This window comes from Trypanosoma brucei, chromosome 8 (genome assembly GCF_000002445.2).
Source record: "Trypanosoma brucei brucei TREU927 chromosome 8, complete sequence".
NCBI classification, from domain to species: Eukaryota; Euglenozoa; class Kinetoplastea; order Trypanosomatida; family Trypanosomatidae; genus Trypanosoma; species Trypanosoma brucei.
In genome coordinates, this window is record NC_007281.1 from 842,498 (window position 1) to 859,898 (window position 17,401).

Sequence of the window (17,401 nt, forward strand, 5' to 3'; positions counted from 1 at the left end):
TTACCATGTGCTCATTTCTTTTATCCGTTGCCATCATCGCTTCCGGGCATGACAGGAGGAAGGGGTACAACGCGGTGTTAACTATAGTCTGAGCTTCGCCCTCTGAGTTGCTGCACCCTAAGGGTTTTCCCTTATTCTAGTTACATGGTCTTTTTTTCCTTCTCGTTGCTCTTCGGCTTCCGTAATCATATCTCCACCGCAACACGCTGGAGGGATTTTGTGTGGTTTATGGGAAGTAAACAAAAAAAGAGAAAGATAAGGAATAGTGCTAGTGTTACTTTTTTCTTTTTGTAAAGGAAAATTACTAAACAAGGGGGAAAATAAAGGCTGTCTGCACGCTGGTATATTCGTCTTCCAGCATACGCATACGTATCCAATTTGATTTCATCCTCCATCATCACCCCTCCATTACAAAATGCCGCTATACAATATCACTATTCATCCGCTGAAGCTTGCTGCGCACTTCTGCAAACAGGGTTGTTCATACGTTGTCGTTGTTAACCGTAAGGGGGTGGAGCTGGCGACAAAACCCGCCATGTGTACCGTTGCCGATGAGGTGGCCTTCAGCACACCGGCGGAACTGAACCAGACCCGGACATTTCAACTTGCCTTCGACTCACCCAAGGACCGACGTATGATCCAGTTTGCTATGTACGACGTTACCAATCCGAAGCATAGCATAAGGATCACAGGATTTGAAATCCCACTTGCGGGGATGTGCAGTGTGCTTGCCGGTGAGTCCATATGCGAAAGGAAGGCTGTCTCCTTCCGCATTTCTGGAAGGCCGGGGCGGTTGGACGTCATTTTCCGCATGCACCCCACTACGAGCCCCGTACCCCCTCTGACGTTGTATGCGGGGCCGGCAACAGGTTCTGGAGGAAGCAGCTCACCAGTGGAAACAGTTCGCCTCCCCGCGCGCACCGTGGAGGTGCTTAAGAAGGTTGGTGTACTACCAAAAGATGTGGAAGAAGTTGAGGTGGACGCTGTCATCGCCCAGGAGGTTGTTGTGCGCACTTCCATGTTGTTTCCCAGTGAGGCCGAACTGCGTGAACGTGTGATGACGCTCGAACGTGAGGTAGCCCAACAGGAGTATAGCGTGCGGTATGCTTCAAAGGACAGTGTGTCTTCAGGTTCGGCCGCTTGTGTTGCGCTGCGTAGCGAGCTTCAATACTGGAAGGACACTGTAGAAAGAGTGAATCTACAGTCAGCGCAAGAAACAGGGATTGCGTTGTTGCTTAAAGCTGGTGAAGAGGGTGAACACGACGACGGCAGTCGCGCCCTCATAGCCGATGTTGAAGGGCAACTGGAGGAGGCGAGGAGAGAGCTAAAGACCATAGAAAGATCCCAGAATGATGAAGAGTTGAACACGAAATTAATTCCACTTCTCGGGCAGGTGGAGCAGTTGGAGGAGCTACTGGAACACCTCCGGAAGGAAGTACATGTACCACCCAAGACTGCGGGATCTAGTGAGAAAGCTGACGTCGTAGATCAGTGGGAACAACTTGCGCGCGAATTATTCGACAAGGAGCTGATGGTTGAACAACTTATGCACACAGTTCTTACACTCAACCAACTTCAGTTTGAACCATATCCTGCCGCAATTGAGATGGGCGCTGTTGGGGATACGCCATGTGAACTACAGTTCGTGCGTGACAACAAGAGACAGTTGAAGAACCTTCCTCAGGTCCCCACTCCTAAGCAAGCCACCGATCTCGCAGCAGCCTCCGGCGGTCCCACCAGTGACAACCTGCTGAACGATCTCTTCGGTTGTCCATCTCCCCCAAAACCAGTTCCACAACCGACGGTACAGGCCGACGAGGTGACATCACAACCGCACTTCGAAAGAGAAAACGGGGGGCTTCCAGGCGCACCATCTGTTTTTTCTAGCGGTGTGGCCCCAATTTGGGGGCAAAAGCCAGTGGGGGCACCCCCCCAAGATGACGCTATGCAACCAGCGGCCACGGCAAACACTCTAGACACCACCGATGGCAAGGTCGGCGACAGCATGGCGTTCGAAAAGAAAACAACTGAACCGCAAATTATGGTCTCCGCCGGTCTTGCTGCAGCCGCCGCATCACCACCTGACACCCAAAACGGACAGCAGCTATCATTCCCATTTGACTCGAAGCAGCAGGGTCCAACACAGGGACAGCAGCAACCATTCCCATTTGACTCGAAGCAGCAGGGTCCAACACAGGGACAGCAGCAACCATTCCCATTTGACTCGAAGCAGCAGGGTCCAACACAGGGACAGCAGCAACCATTCCCACTGGGTTCGCAACAGCAGGGTCCAACACAGGGACAGCAGCAACCATTCCCATTCGACTCGAAGCAGCAAGGTCCAACACAGGGACAGCAGCAACCATTCCCACTGGGTTCGCAACAGCAAGGTCCAACACAGGGACAGCAGCAACCATTCCCATTTGACTCGAAGCAGCAGGGTCCAACACAGGGACAGCAGCAACCATTCCCATTTGACTCGAAGCAGCAGGGTCCAACACAGGGACAGCAGCAACCATTCCCATTTGACTCGAAGCAGCAGGGTCCAACACAGGGACAGCAGCAACCATTCCCACTGGGTTCGCAACAGCAAGGTCCAACACAGGGACAGCAGCAACCATTCCCACTGGGTTCGCAACAGCAAGGTCCAACACAGGGGCAGCAGCAACCATTCCCATTTGACTCGAAGCAGCAGGGTCCAACACAGGGACAGCAGCAACCATTCCCATTTGACTCGAAGCAGCAGGGTCCAACACAGGGACAGCAGCAACCATTCCCATTCGACTCGAAGCAGCAAGGTCCAACACAGGGACAGCAGCAACCATTCCCACTGGGTTCGCAACAGCAAGGTCCAACACAGGGACAGCAGCAACCATTCCCATTTGACTCGAAGCAGCAGGGTCCAACACAGGGACAGCAGCAACCATTCCCATTTGACTCGAAGCAGCAGGGTCCAACACAGGGACAGCAGCAACCATTCCCATTTGACTCGAAGCAGCAAGGTCCAACACAGGGACAGCAGCAACCATTCCCACTGGGTTCGCAACAGCAAGGTCCAACACAGGGACAGCAGCAACCATTCCCATTTGACTCGAAGCAGCAGGGTCCAACACAGGGACAGCAGCAACCATTCCCATTTGACTCGAAGCAGCAGGGTCCAACACAGGGACAGCAGCAACCATTCCCACTGGGTTCGCAACAGCAGGGTCCAACACAGGGACAGCAGCAACCATTCCCATTTGACTCGAAGCAGCAAGGTCCAACACAGGGACAGCAGCAACCATTCCCATTTGACTCGAAGCAGCAAGGTCCAACACAGGGACAGCAGCAACCATTCCCACTGGGTTCGCAACAGCAAGGTCCAACACAGGGACAGCAGCAACCATTCCCATTTGACTCGAAGCAGCAGGGTCCAACACAGGGACAGCAGCAACCATTCCCACTGGGTTCGCAACAGCAAGGTCCAACACAGGGACAGCAGCAACCATTCCCACTGGGTTCGCAACAGCAAGGTCCAACACAGGGACAGCAGCAATCATTCCCATTTGACTCGAAGCAGCAAGGTCCAACACAGGGACAGCAGCAACCATTCCCATTTGACTCGAAGCAGCAAGGTCCAACACAGGGACAGCAGCAACCATTCCCATTTGACTCGAAGCAGCAAGGTCCAACACAGGGACAGCAGCAACCATTCCCACTGGGTTCGCAACAGCAGGGTCCAACACAGGGACAGCAGCAACCATTCCCACTGGGTTCGCAACAGCAGGGTCCAACACAGGGACAGCAGCAACCATTCCCATTTGACTCGAAGCAGCAGGGTGTACCGCAGACCCCGTCAGTGCCAGGACAACAGCAGCAATATATGGCCCCTCCAGAGACACCTGTTCCTCGGTATGTGCGACGTCCACTAGCGTCGGGAGTGTCTCCCTTTGCTCCTTTTATTAACATTCCCCTCGTAGCACGTGCTTGTCCCCTGGATATTTACCTTGATGGGCAGACCCCTACACGCGGCACAGAGATTACCATTCAGAACAATGGTGGTTTTGACATTACTATTGGTGGGGTGGAGCTGCGGCAGGAAGACATGACATCAACTTCGCCGCACGCAGGTCAAACTGTTCCCATACGTCGCTGGCCACAACAAATGCACGTACCGCGCGGCGGCGGTCGCGCTACATGCATTATTGCGCTGCACCCAAGTTATGCTCGGGGGAGTTCGCTCATCCTCCTGGTCGTGGTGTATGTGCTGAATGAGGGTCGTTATACACCTTTTGCCGCCCGTTTTCCAGTATAGCTTGCATTCGTGGAAGTGATATGAAGAACCCGTATAGAGGAAGTGAAGGAATTAATATCAAGGCTGGTTTGGTGAGAAAGAATCAGATGTGCCCCTGTAAGGAAGAGAAGAAGGGAAAACGTTACACAGATCAGTTTGTGCAACAAGGTGATAACATGAGAGGAGAAACACAAGTTTTTTTCCTTAAAGTGTGCGCATATGCGCAAATATCTTTGCTAATGGAATCAACGTCGCCGTGTACCAGTGACGTTTCTCCTTTTTAGTCTGACGTAGCACGGCAGTTTGCTCGCCCTAACACGCTCGCGAGCCTTTGTCCATTATCCCTCCCTCCCCAATTATTTGGCTCCCTCATTGGCGGGGTGGCAGAGCCCTGTATGACGCACCATATGCACTTCGTTTCCTTGCTTGTGTGGGTTTCCTTTTTGGGGTAGATCGTCGGAAAAGGTCGTGTTGTCCGCATGGGACCGGTGTTAATGCAGTGAATAAGTGTGTCAACCACCCGCCCTTAGCCACACTGATGTGGCACTGTTGTGCTGTGAGCGGAAGCCGCCGGACGTGTGCAAGCCCTGTTGAAACGGGATCGCAAAGGTGTTTGCGCCCCATGGTGCCCTGCGCGTCGCGCGAAATTACGGGCCAGTGACGTTGCTCCCATGCCCTGATCCGCACTCTGTAGTGGGGGTCACGATGCGAACAAAAGCGTGTAGGCAGACACCTTTCCCAACGATCAGCCGGCCAGCTCTCGTATCACCTGGGTACGACTTCCCAGGAAACTTAATGAAGTGACCGTTATGATGCGGCACCTCTCCCCCTTGTCCCTTGCGACTCAGGCGACGGAGTTATCGGAAAAGAGAGCCATTGGAGGAGGGCCCTGTGTACATCCCACTTGGACGGCGTCATTAACCCAGGCTAATGCTGATGCTGGCCCCTTGGTAGGGGGGAGGAGGGCGCCCCTGCAATGTTTTGTCATAGCGTCGCTGCCTGTAGCAGTGTAAGCAGCAAATGGAATGAAGAGGTGAGAACGTCCTTCCCCAACTCCCCCGTCATTCCAAATAAGTGCCGGCGTGGAGTGAAGTGCGTCATTGTGTGGTTGATCTTTGAGACGGAGTGTTACAGTTTCCTTTAAGGGGGGAAATGCTTGGTCTGCTTATTTATTATATCCACTCGTTTTAACGCTCCCGATAACCGCCAATGCGCCGCTTGGCGGGCACACCGCCGCACACAAACAGGTGAGAAGACTCCCATATCATTTCTGATTCTCTTCTAGCTTTGGACTCAGTTACCTTAAGGGAAGGAAGGGCAAGGGAACGTATGGAGGCTGTGGTCGCAGTGGATGGCAAACGTCCCAGCCCGGCGACTTTGTTCATTCATGAAAACACTAACTATAATGGAAGGGAAGCGGGTGCGGCGTGCGTTCCCATGCGAGTCAACGATAGCATTACTGTGCAACAACTCGCTGATGAGTACTGCATCACGAGTGTTGTGGAATGTGATGCCACGGGTAGTGTTCAACCCCGAGCGGTGGCGCTAGATTCACCCCTTGATGTTCTCCACGGGGGAAAGTATTATATTGCCAGGCGTGATGTGAAACATTTTGCGCGGGAACCCCGGGTAACATTCCGTGGAAAAGTTACCGTGAGGGAGTTTAATGCGACACACGGGGTAATTGGGCGGGAAGGGGAAACAAACGCGAACCGAGGACAAGCTGTCGCTGCGGATCCCGTAGGCGTAGCCCCATCCCGCAAGCGGCCCGAACGGGAGGAAGACTTGTTCGATAGCGGCACACGCACTGAGATATATGCGAAGGAGTACGAATTTGTGCCCTTCGTGGGGGATCTCTACAACGATGGAAGGAATGGCATGATTCATCTCAAAGATGTGAAGAAACTCTGTGAAAGCGTAGATTTAGACGAAGTTGAGTTCAGAGCGCGACACGTACAAGCGGAGAAAATCCTAACCCATGCAAAACAACTATTGCTTAGCTACGCGGACGGCAACGGCGGGAGGACCAGCCCCGAATACTAGACTTAGATCTGGGCGGAAAGGATAGCGTGCGGCGAACCACGTTGTACTCTTTTGCCTTTCAGTTTTTCCATTTTTGATTATCTTTTTCTTGCTATGGGGATCTCTTTACAGCTCCAGTAGAGTTTTCGACCTGACTTACGGGCCTTCGGGGAAGGAGAGGTGCAAGTTCATTCCCTTTTCCCGGTAACCTACCGGATGGAGAAATAGCGGTTACGAGGCGCACCTCTGCTGCATCTTCTGATCACTGACACAGGTGCGGGCAAGCTGCATCCGACTCTTCGCGTTTAGATTGTGTGCTACCCTCGCAAGTGTTTGAAATAATTCCCTTCATGTGGATACGTGAAAAGCCAATTCGGGTTGAGGTCGCTTATCTTTGTTTGCGCCTGTGCAAACATTCGCATACAGAAGTTGCGAAGCAGTCTTTTCGTGTTTAGATTTGCGCACGTCGCGGAGATAAGACGTGCTCGAAAAGTAATAAGGGATTCGGGGGACGACGAAGGTGTTCCTTTGTGTGGACACGTACATTTTATATGCCCCCCGCAGTCAGCAGACGACCACGTAAGGCGGTGTTGAGGTAGTGACTCAGTTTCGGGGTGCGGAGGCTCTCGTCCATCGATTTGATATCTTCCGTTTATGTGGCGTCAACGGGGGCAAGAAGAATGCGGCAGAGCGCACCAGCGGGCTGTCCGGTGGCCCCGTGTTTTACATAACTCTGGTTTTCCCTTTCCGTCTTCACCCTTCCCCACCCGTATCGACTTCAACGACCGGAGGGGAAAGGCCCCTTTGGCGAGAAGGGGGAGGACGCCTCCGTGCATTTATCCCCTCGCACCTTTCGGCTCCTCAGCGCTCACAGCGGAGGTGCAACTGAAGTGGCCGTGCATAAAAGGAGCGTTAGTTAAGGGGCCTAATTATGTTGGAAAGTATGACATGTACTTGTTCGTAACACTACAGCGCCTGGTAGAAGAGGGTCATTTGGCTCCCAGCGTCAGCCAGTGTCCTGTAAATCAAGGGCAGCCGCGGGTTGAAAAGCAACAAGTCGTTGACATGAGGGAAGGGGAAAAAGTGAGGGAAGCGAAGCCCTGCACACGCGTGAAAGAAAAGAAGGGATAAACCTCCACCCCCGAATAACACCGGTGACGCTATAATGATAACAGGTTTTGGATGTTCATCCTCCCTCCTCCCCCCCCCCCGCTGCGCAAAGGAAGAGAAGTTGAAGGTGATGGCACTCGCGGGTTCTATTCCCTGTGCCCACTATTGTATTTGGCACAGTGTTGTTGTAAAGGTTTGGCTCAGCACTTCGAATACAAGTACCGTGTTTCTTCGGTTCATCCTTCATAACTTCTGTGTGTGGCCTTGTATCCACCTCTGTTGCCTGAGCCGCTTCCTCCCTCTTTCTCGTCTTCCCTAGATCCTCTATACCCGTAGCGTTGCTGCGTCATTCTTTCACAACCGTGCGATTGCATCGCTGGAGTGGATGGACATCCTGCGGAGGACGACATCCGTTGAACTTACGCGGCTCCCCGTCAGCGCCGCTGACACACTGAGTGACGTCGTCTTTCCATGGCAATCGCTATGCTTCAGGTTGGCCATGGTATTCAACAACGAAGGGGGCAAGTACGACAAAGACGGCAGGGCGCTCATGGTTGCAGTGGGTGAGAGTAACTTTGTGCTTATGTGGCGTAAACTATTTAATGCGTTATGCATCGCTCCTGTGGTGGTGGATGGGTCCGACACCCAACACAAGTTAAATGCGGAAAGCGGTTCCCTGCACACTAGCACCTCGTCTTCTTGGTGTACGTACGACCCCACGCGAACAGGCACACTCGGTAAAATCGCTGGAAAGCTCTTTGTAGTGACGGCCAAATGTGTGTCTGAAGGTGCCACGCTTGAGACCACGGCGCCGACCTCCGGCGAGGTGGAAGAAAGCGGCCAGGGAAAGGAGACACCGATCCCAAGACGCATCGAGTGTGTGTACGACTTTCATTACACGTTACCTGATTTTGATATTTGGGGAAACGACGTTACCATTGGCTTCTTGGTCATGTCCCATTATTCCGGGAACGGTAATGTTGATTTCGTCCGCTCGCTAGACCCAACGGCTTCTCGCGTGAAAAATTTGTTTAAGTCACCCACCGTGGTGTTGGGAACTTGTCACTACCGAGCGGTTGCGAGCCGGCTTCTGCGATGTACCTCCGTGGCGAGGCAAATATCAAGCACCAGCGTCATGATTTGTGTGAACGTAGCAAACGTTGCACATGTTCCTGTCCGAGTACAAGAGGTATCGTTCGACATTTACTCCACACAAATGGGCGAGGGTGACAACGACATCGGCGGTGTCCAACTCACCCATGAGCAGCGATTTGGGCCATGCGGCACAGATTTGAAGGCCATCAAGCTTCTGCAACGCACCGTCACGGTGACACCATTATTGTTACATGGGCGCTGTCTCGAGGAAACGCTCCAGCCGGGAGAGTCGGCTTGTTTTCAGTTTGCTATCGGAGTGCAGCCCCACCTGTGTCACCTCCTTGAGACACATCCACGACAGGAGCCGCACAGCAGGTACGCAAATAACACCGCCAGTGTCGCCGTCGAGGCGGAGAACGCTCCGTATTCGATGCGAAATGACGTATCACCCATTTTGCCCCACTCCCCTGTCGCTCCACAAACGGTGTGGAGACCCTCGCCCATCGGGACTGTTGAATGTGTTCCATGTTCTGAACTTAAGCAGGTACTCTTCTCTAAATTCGTTTCGCAAGCGTATGTGAGCTACAATCCTATAGTTTCGGCAGGTGGGGAAATCACAGATCAGAGAGTGGCATCCCCCGCTTGTCTCACTATCCGGCACTCGGTGCCCTGGTCCATGCTCGCGACGAGGTTGGCCACGTAGTGGGAAGAGAGGCGCAGAGGCAACACGTGCAGTCAGTTAAAGTTGTCCCCAGCTACCTGCCTCCACATTCTGCGTGTGTGTGTGTGTGTGTGTGTGTGTGTATTTGCGTTTGATGGAAGCAAAGGTGCAGGGCAATTTTACCGTGTTATTGGCTCCCTTTTTTTTTTCCGTTCTTTCTCCTTATTTTTGTGCCCCCTCCTTACCGTTTGTTTGCTTCGTGCCAAGATATTCAATATTTGACCCCATCCACCAGTTGGGTCGACGGAAAGGGAGAGAAACGTACCTGCAAAGTTGAGAAGTAGAGGGAAGGAGTATCCAGTCGTTTTCTGACCGCATTAGCCCAAGTGTAACTATGCAGGTGACACGGGACAATTTACCGACCGTGCTTCCCAAATTTGTACAGCTTCTGAAAACCTGCGACTTCTATGCATTCGACGAGGAAATGACAGGAATCAATGTGCCTGAGCTCCCAGAGTCTGTCACCGATACGCCCCAGGAAACCTACAACGCAAAGCGAGCAGCGGCAAGCCGCTACAATATAATTCAAGTCGGGATATGCCTCTTTCACAAAAATAGCGAAAACGGGCCTTCTACACCAGCGTCGTATGTTGCCCGCCCCTTCAACTTTGTTATTTTCCCCAATCATGAAGACGACTCGCCAAGCTTGGGGAGGGGAGACGACGTGGTGCTAAATCCTTCGTCCCTTGCATTCCTTCGGCGGCACGACATGAATTTTCAGTCGTGGGTGTACCGTGGCATGGGTTATTGCGATGCCGCCCGTGAGGTGGTATTGCGCCAAAATCATGAAGAAAAGTACCACCCTAACCTAAATGACTCTACAGAGCAACGACGGCGCCACGCGCAGTCTATGGAACTCCTAACCCAGGAAGAGAGAAGTTGGTTTGATGGGGCCGTTGCCGCAGCGCAGAGCCTCTGTGAGCGTGCCCGGGCCGCAGTGGAGCGCGCACAGGCGCAATGTGCTGAAAAGGGAAGTCCTGGTGCAATTGAGCTGGATGCCGCGATGGATCTCCAGCGATCCGGCGGACGCGAAGTCGTCATCCAGCCGCAGAGAAACAAAAATGCCCGAGAATGTCTGCAGCGGCACATCGCGCAACACTTCCAAGATATTTCTCTCACGTTCCGACGGAGCGGTTCGACTTATCATGGCACCTTTAAGGTCCTCTTTCCCGGCGAGCAGGCTCGTATTCTCGAGAAGGAATGCGCGCTGAGAGAACGCGAATTGGTGGATATGCTAGGTTTCCGCCTCGTTTTTAAGGCACTTGTCGAAAGTTCGAAGCCTTGTGTTGGGCACAACTGCCTAGCGGACGTTCTCTTTCTACTAGCTTCTCTCGATGGAGAACTTCCCGCCGCATTGCCCGAGTTCAAGCATCGCGTCGTCCAGCTGTTCCCGAAAGTGTTCGACACCAAGTATATTGCCAGCCGCCAAGATCTCTTTCCGGCAGGCAGATTTGGGTCTCGCTACTTGGCGGGGTATTTTGACGAATGTGGATTTTGCTCGGCAAACGTTCGAGTATCACTTCCGTTGGGCTTCGAGGAATATGACCCGCTGAAACTTTCTTCAGTGGGGAGAAGCGCAGGTGGCAATGGCGCACCGGTTCACGAAGCCGGATACGACGCCTTGTTGACTGGGACGCTGTTGCTTAATCTACTCGCGGAAATTGGAGGAGGTGACGTGACGACGGCCCCAGCAGGGTTGACGAATAGGTTGGCCCTCTTTCGTTCCCTATTCGCCATTAACCTAAATCCCGACGGTGAAGATGAATACCTTCCTCAAAGCGGTGCGTTAACGCTACAACACGAAAAACACATCAAGTCTCATCATATCGACAGCTGCTTTTCAGCCTTCTCCTTGCAACATGTAGCCCTGTACCCGATCGACGACATGCGCACCCTTGCTGTGCTCCCCTTGTCGTGGACAAAAGCGTGCAACCTCGACGTTGAGGATGTGAGTGGGCTTTCTGTGCAAATGACCTCGCGCTTCCCTCAGTACTTCCAGGCGTCTCCGTTCACATTCCCTGCAGGTACTAAAGGCGCCTTCCGCGCAACGCCCGTCTCTCTAGCAAGAACGGTTTGCAAAGCACTAAGAAGGTGAAGAAGGGTGTTTAAAAAAAAAAAAATTCGCGTTACTCTACTGCAAAAAAAAAAAAAGACATTCGGCAACGAACAATTCAATCCACTGGGGGATGCGTGCCCTTCGTCGCACCACAACCACAATCCTCTTCAATTTTCCCTCTTTCCTATTTTCGACCCCTAACCCGCCTGCCGGCACGCCCCAAATGGCGCGGCCCACATTTGACGTAGAAACCATTTGCATATATGACTCTCCCGAGGACCCGCGCCCCGGGCAGACTCGAAGGGGGGACGTTCTGCGCATAACGCTAAGTGGCGGCGAACAGCAAGCCTCCCGTAACGTCCCTGTAAACGCGGCCGACCCGATCCAATAGTAAAACACAAGGGCCACGTCCTCTTCCCGCCCCCGCCGCAGCAGTAAGGTTATGCGTGAGAGGTTTTGACTGCCACTTGGAACGCTGAACCGTGGCGTAAGAGTCTCCGCAAAGGAAAACGAATGCTCCCGGCGGGGTTCGAACCCGCGATATTCGGTTCATAAGACCAACGTCCTAACCAACTAGACCACGGGAGCATTGGCGCCGGCCACTTCGACAGATACAGAGGAAAGGACCGCCGAGTAAACTTCTTCGTTTGTATTAGAAAAAAACAGCCTAACGGCAGTGGCCGGTCCTATAGTGTAGTGGTTATCACTTCGGACTTTGAATCCGAAAACCCAGGTTCGAATCCTGGTAGGACCAAATTTTCGTTTTTTTCAATTCACTAACTATGGTGTCTTTTCACCATCTGCGGCAGTGCGTGGGTGATCTAGTGGTTATGATGTCTGCTTTACACGCAGAACGTCGCGGGTTCGAACCCCGCCCCGCGTAGCGTTTTCCAGTTTGCGGCTGCGTCTCTTCATGTATGGTTCCGATTAATGAAATTGTTGAGGAACACGTAGCCCTTCTAGCTCAGTCGGTAGAGCGCACGGCTCTTAACCGTGTGGTCGTGGGTTCGAGCCCCACGGGGGGTGCTTTTCTCCGATTTCCCTGATTTAACTTCCACAATGGGGTGCCTCGAGTGCTGTCCCGTAAGGCGGTGTGATGTGTCAACAGGCCTTCCTTCAGCAGCGTCACAGTGATATCGTCGTCACTAAAGGGGAAGTGCCTTCTTCAGGTTGTTGATCTAACATGTTATTGGCCGAAGGCTCCTGCGGTGGACGGCGCATCCCACCACCACCTCCCCCCCCCCCCCCGAGAGATCGGGCCTGTGAACTTTTCGGTTATACCCCACACACCCTTTTTCCGGTGGTCTGTCACGGTTTAATTTACGCGACACGAAAGAGAGCAAACAGACCCCTCACATGAAGCGATGTGTGGGACCGTGTTTTCGGGGGGGCCGAGTCATTAGAACACTTGGAGTTCCTTCTTTTTTGCTTGTGTCAGACGTCACTGTGCAGCTTTCCTTTCCTAAGGACTAGCCCTTAGCTCGGTGGGGCCATTCAGTAAAGAAGTTCCACCTCCTCACAGTGGTTGCACAGGAAAATAGCTGCACCCAGGGGCTGGGCACAGGCGCCACAACAAACCACGGCTATTGTCCTAACCCTTGAAAACCAATAAACTTGTATGTACATAATGGGTGTCACCTCTAATTGATTCGGAAGTGGACACGAGTATCTTGACGTCAAAAAAAAAAAAGAAAAAATAGCGACTAGCGAACTCCCATATGCTGGGACCGTTGAGGTCTTCAGAGGGGACGCTGTACGGAACAAAGATACTGTTAAACATCACCCTGAAGTTGTGGAAAGGATAAAGGCGAAGTGGGGGGCTGAGAAAAATGGAACCTGAAGGAACAAAATGAAAAACTCGGGGACCTATTACGAAGGCTCGCTCCGAAATTTGATAGAAACTAAGGTTCGATAGAACCAAATTGTTTATTGTACGCCCTTTCTCTTTAATCTATTTTGTCAGGTGCCGACTAGGATGATGACCCCTAGTAGGGAACAAAAAAAGACACTCGAAACAAAATGCAAGTAGTCTTTTCATAAAAATAAAAGAGATCAGGCCCTCATCACATCACACAACGTTCTTAAACATGCAGAAACACGACATATACCAGTGTTCGCGCCTGTGCGAAGCTCCAGCATCCACCTACTTCCTACTCCCACAGACACACACCCTTCACCCCAGCCCCTGTGGTGAGACTATGTTTTTCCCTGCACATGATGGGAGCCGTGTCATCAACTGTTCGTGGGCTGAAAGCATGTACCCGGGGCCCCTCTGATGGGAGTGCCTGTGTGGTAAAGAGTCCGCCCCAAACACGGCAGTGGGTTGGTGTTGTTCGCCTTTACGCTCCAATCATACCCCATTGGAGCACACCACAGGCACCTGATCTTCCCACCCTGACTGATGTGCATGAACAGAGAAACACTCTGGGGTTTCCGGCTGCCCCGGGGCACCGATTCTTTTCGCAGAGATAAATTCCCTTTAGCTTGTCATAGAAGTGGTTTTACGTTCTGCGGATCAAGGCTTCAAACAAATAGGCACCCGATATTTCTTTTCCCAACTTTTTTTTTTCACCGCTGCCTATTCAATCATCCTCGAAGCGTGCAAAAGCGGCTAGTAAAAAAAGAAAACCTTATACCAACTCGAGATTAACATAATATATGTACACATAACTCGTGATCGAGCCCCTAGTTTTGAGCGCTAGCCACACATAGGTCCAATTTTTTTTTCTTTTCACCGTTGAAAAGTAACTTGCCCGAACCACTCAAATAAGTGCCCAAGGTGTGTGGGAAGGAAAGACACAAGACTCTTCTAAGTAATTTCAAAACTGTGACATCACTGGAAGGCCAAATAACCAATGTCCATGGGATGGTCAGAGCTCAGTAAAGTGACAGCAGCGTCGGTGAAGACTGCGCCGGGTCTGCCGAACGAGAATGGCAAACTCCAGGTGCAGAAACACCAGCACACGCTCACACACATTCGCATATAAACAGCCTCCGCCTTCCCAATGCCGAGCGAAAGAGAACACGCTGTAACCTATGGAAGCGGCGAAACACAGCTATCGCTAACCTTGCTTTGCGGTCATTGCTAACGCTGATGGGACGAAAAATAAGGGCTGACAGCTGGAAGAATAACACCAACAGAAAAGGAAAAGAATGGTGGCTAAGAGGCTCATATGTTCGAGCTTTTAAACTGGTATTAAGCGCAATTTCATGGGGTAATATTGCGCTGGTCTTGGTACCTTTATCTGGGGCAACGGCTATTACACTAGAGGGCAGGATGTGTAAAGCCACGTATCTCCACAGTTTATTGAAAGGAGGAAGAAGTTCTTGAATTAAATAACTTTTTTGATAAAGATTTTAACAACAAGCTAAACAGAATGCTCTAAATTTGGAGGAGGTGACAAGTAAGGAGAGGGTGGGGAAGAAATCCTGGGAAAACAGATGCGGTTAGAGGGAGTTTGTATTGGGCAACTTTTTTTTTTTTGCACGCAGGCACGATTTAAAAATATATACATTTGCTTCCAGTGTTGGCTCCTTGTTCTCTCTCAGTGTCTGAAGGCAAAGTAGGGCCTGGATTATCACTAGAAGTAAGTCAATGGAGGTAATATCCTGGAATGGGTGCGATACCCGAGAGTTCCCCCCATTGGGGTCGAGGCGATATGCTTTTCGCATAAAACACCGGAAGCAGGTACGTGCAAAAGAGGAAAGGAGGAGCATCATCTACGAGAGTGCACCCTCACCTCATTAACGTGAATGCGCTCAGTTAGGAAACTTGGACTTACCCCCTTTTATCCTTCCCTTTTGGAAGCCGTATTCGGCCCAAACACGAACCAGTACGTGGGGATTCGGCGTAGCAACGCCGCCGGTATTCAATACGAGGATGGACCAACCAACGTATACAAATAAAGAAAACGACGAGGAGACAAGACAACGCCAAGCTGTTAAAAGTTTACCCACAGAACGGCCCATACAAAACGATGCACGGAAGGACGAAAAGGAGGGACGCTTCCGTTCCCACTCAAAGTTTACTGCAAGCACGGCGCTTTCGTGATGACGCACTGCAGGTGAGTTGCCCCCACCCCGGAAAAACAGCCGTACAACCCAACATACCACAAAGAACAATATAAAAGGATCGTATACTAATAAATACTGCGTGGCCGCACCCCTTTTCATCTTGTCTGAATGCCGAGGATGATGGGTTGCAGACGCCGCACTCATCGCCTTGGGATCGGTGCCCGGTTCATGCGTACTTTGTCTTGACATCTCGATCGGGGCGGCATACTCCATAATATGCTATAGCGTACATAAAAAAACAGTGCTGGGCTGTAGCGGCAATCGTGGTCCAACGGTTAAGATTTCCGCCTTCCAAGCGGGAGACCCGGGTTCGACTCCCGGCGATTGCACATTTTTTCGTTTTTATCATTCGGCATATTGTTATGCTCTCGAAAAGCTTTGACACAACATTGCTACGTTAACTCAGGCGGCGGTGTGGCAAGATGGTCGAGTGGTCTAAGACGTGACGTTCAGGTCGTCATCTCTCCGGAGGCGTGGGTTCAAACCCCACTCTTGTCAATATTTTCGTCCGATCATATCGGACTCAGCGGTTTCAAGTGTGGTCTCAACCGCCGCCGAAGTGTCAATAGGCGCGAAAACAAAGGCCCCGCCGAGAATTGAACTCGGGACCCCTGGTTTACAAGACCAGTGCACTGCCACTGTGCTACGAGGCCAGCGGAAAGGGCTAATAGATATTTCTTGCAGAAACTTTTTTAGAGGAAAAAGGTTATTTCATATACGTTGGCATTTTCAGTATTGCGCCTCGCTGACGGTCTCGTGGCGCAATGGAAGCGCATCAGACTTCGGATCTGAGGGTTGCAGGTTCGAGTCCTGCCGGGATCGCACTTTTCCTCAGTCACATTGGTTCGATAGCGCCGCGGCTTGTGTGTTAACGGCGCCGCCGGCTGAAAATAGCGGAAGTGGCTGCTAAAGGAGGGGGAGGAGGAGGGGACTAACGACACGGGCTAGCCTGGCTGGTAGCGGCGAATGTGCTTTCGCCCGACATGATGGTGACCTCTATTTTCTGCTTTATAAGGTTTCGCCTTGACGTTGGAAGAACCGCTTCTTGCACATTTGCTCAATGTTGATCATTTCATAGTTTAAGTCAGCAACAGGTCGACCGCCTGTAAGGGTCATCTTTTCCTTACCCACTTATCCCTTTTGCCAATATATGCTCATACACAGAAATTGACGGTCAGAGATTTTTCACATGGAACAGTTGAAGCTCGTTTTGCCAACATCCCGAGGAGCGGAGACGAAAATCGCAACCGCCTCTTTATTGGGCCCCGCATGGCTTAATACCAACCGTTTCTCCCTTCTTGTAGAGAAAAAAAGGTTCTGTTTAGTTGGTTGACTTTCTTGTGAAGATGCCATGCATAGAGGGACGTTGTCAATTCGAAAATGATGCGTATGCTTGGAAGGGTCTCTCTTTTCACACGTTGGAATGAATTAAGGAAGCCTTTCTGCCAACGCCGCGGGACCGCATCAACCGTCATTGCAGGCGTCATTGTAAGGTGGAGTGGGGCTAGTGGATAAACGGAAACGTTTGTATGATGCCGAAATGAATCGAAGCAAGGCTCATAACACACATACGAGTCGCTCTCCGCTGAATCAACCGGCCTCCAGTCCAACGGGACGAGATGAGAAGTCGGGAATGCACCATAGCACTGAAGAAGTAGGGGTCGTCGGGATGTCGATGGAGGAACCCCGCCAACCTGGAAATTGACACCTTCTTCCACCTTTCTTTGGCATTTTAATAAGCGATATGTACGAATGAAGCTCCCTAATCTTCTCGAAACGTCGGATTGCGGTTACGGCCACCGGAATGACCTTAGGATGCATCTTGGAAGGGGGTTTTTGTCTACTAGCCTGGTTTGCTTCTCCGAGGATTGGACACCGGTCCCCCTGACGTTGTGTTGACGGGGGTTGGGCAGGCCGCTGCAATGCAGGCTGTGAAAAACTCATTTTGTCCGCGCCACCGAAGCGCGGGAGACACGGTTGCTTTATTACTTGTTCCATAAGTTAGAAAGAGTCGCATTATCCAACATGTGTTGAGGAAGGGTTTCGACGC

General features: G+C 51.7%; 4 protein-coding genes and 9 non-coding genes across 13 annotated transcripts, besides 3 other annotated features; 10 read left to right on the top strand and 3 right to left on the bottom strand.

Annotated features, from left to right (window-relative positions):
• Positions 1 to 17,401: part of a sequence feature (sequence corresponds to BAC RPCI93-28F14) that runs on past both edges of the window.
• On the top strand, positions 416 to 4,294 carry Tb927.8.2820 (hypothetical protein, conserved; the record flags this gene model as incomplete). Its single annotated transcript, XM_842021.1, has 1 exon — positions 416 to 4,294. One exon carries the CDS (start codon positions 416 to 418, stop codon positions 4,292 to 4,294), a length of 3,879 nt encoding a protein of 1,292 aa, XP_847114.1.
• Positions 2,096 to 3,820: a sequence feature (Repetitive protein. Number of repetitive motif uncertain.).
• On the top strand, positions 5,603 to 6,316 carry Tb927.8.2830 (hypothetical protein, conserved; the record flags this gene model as incomplete). The annotated part of the gene is made up of 1 exon (XM_842022.1): positions 5,603 to 6,316. The coding sequence occupies one exon, from the start codon at positions 5,603 to 5,605 to the stop codon at positions 6,314 to 6,316; it is 714 nt and encodes a 237-aa protein (XP_847115.1).
• Positions 7,791 to 9,203, top strand: Tb927.8.2840 (hypothetical protein, conserved; the record flags this gene model as incomplete). Its single annotated transcript, XM_842023.1, has 1 exon — positions 7,791 to 9,203. One exon carries the CDS (start codon positions 7,791 to 7,793, stop codon positions 9,201 to 9,203), a length of 1,413 nt encoding a protein of 470 aa, XP_847116.1.
• Positions 9,274 to 9,304: a microsatellite.
• Positions 9,556 to 11,316, top strand: Tb927.8.2850 (ribonuclease, putative; the record flags this gene model as incomplete). The annotated part of the gene is made up of 1 exon (XM_842024.1): positions 9,556 to 11,316. The coding sequence occupies one exon, from the start codon at positions 9,556 to 9,558 to the stop codon at positions 11,314 to 11,316; it is 1,761 nt and encodes a 586-aa protein (XP_847117.1).
• On the bottom strand, positions 11,792 to 11,865 carry Tb927.8.2851. The gene has a single exon. It is a non-coding gene; the product is annotated as a tRNA-Ile (tRNA).
• Tb927.8.2852 lies at positions 11,960 to 12,031 on the top strand. The gene has a single exon. It is a non-coding gene; the product is annotated as a tRNA-Gln (tRNA).
• Tb927.8.2853 lies at positions 12,088 to 12,160 on the top strand. The gene has a single exon. It is a non-coding gene; the product is annotated as a tRNA-Val (tRNA).
• Tb927.8.2854 lies at positions 12,231 to 12,303 on the top strand. Its single transcript has one exon. It is a non-coding gene; the product is annotated as a tRNA-Lys (tRNA).
• On the bottom strand, positions 15,274 to 15,348 carry Tb927.8.2855. The gene has a single exon (XR_002990118.1). It is a non-coding gene; the product is annotated as an snRNA U1 (small nuclear RNA).
• Tb927.8.2856 lies at positions 15,609 to 15,680 on the top strand. Its single transcript has one exon. It is a non-coding gene; the product is annotated as a tRNA-Gly (tRNA).
• On the top strand, positions 15,768 to 15,849 carry Tb927.8.2857. The gene has a single exon. It is a non-coding gene; the product is annotated as a tRNA-Leu (tRNA).
• On the bottom strand, positions 15,933 to 16,004 carry Tb927.8.2858. The gene has a single exon. It is a non-coding gene; the product is annotated as a tRNA-Thr (tRNA).
• Tb927.8.2859 lies at positions 16,102 to 16,173 on the top strand. The gene has a single exon. It is a non-coding gene; the product is annotated as a tRNA-Arg (tRNA).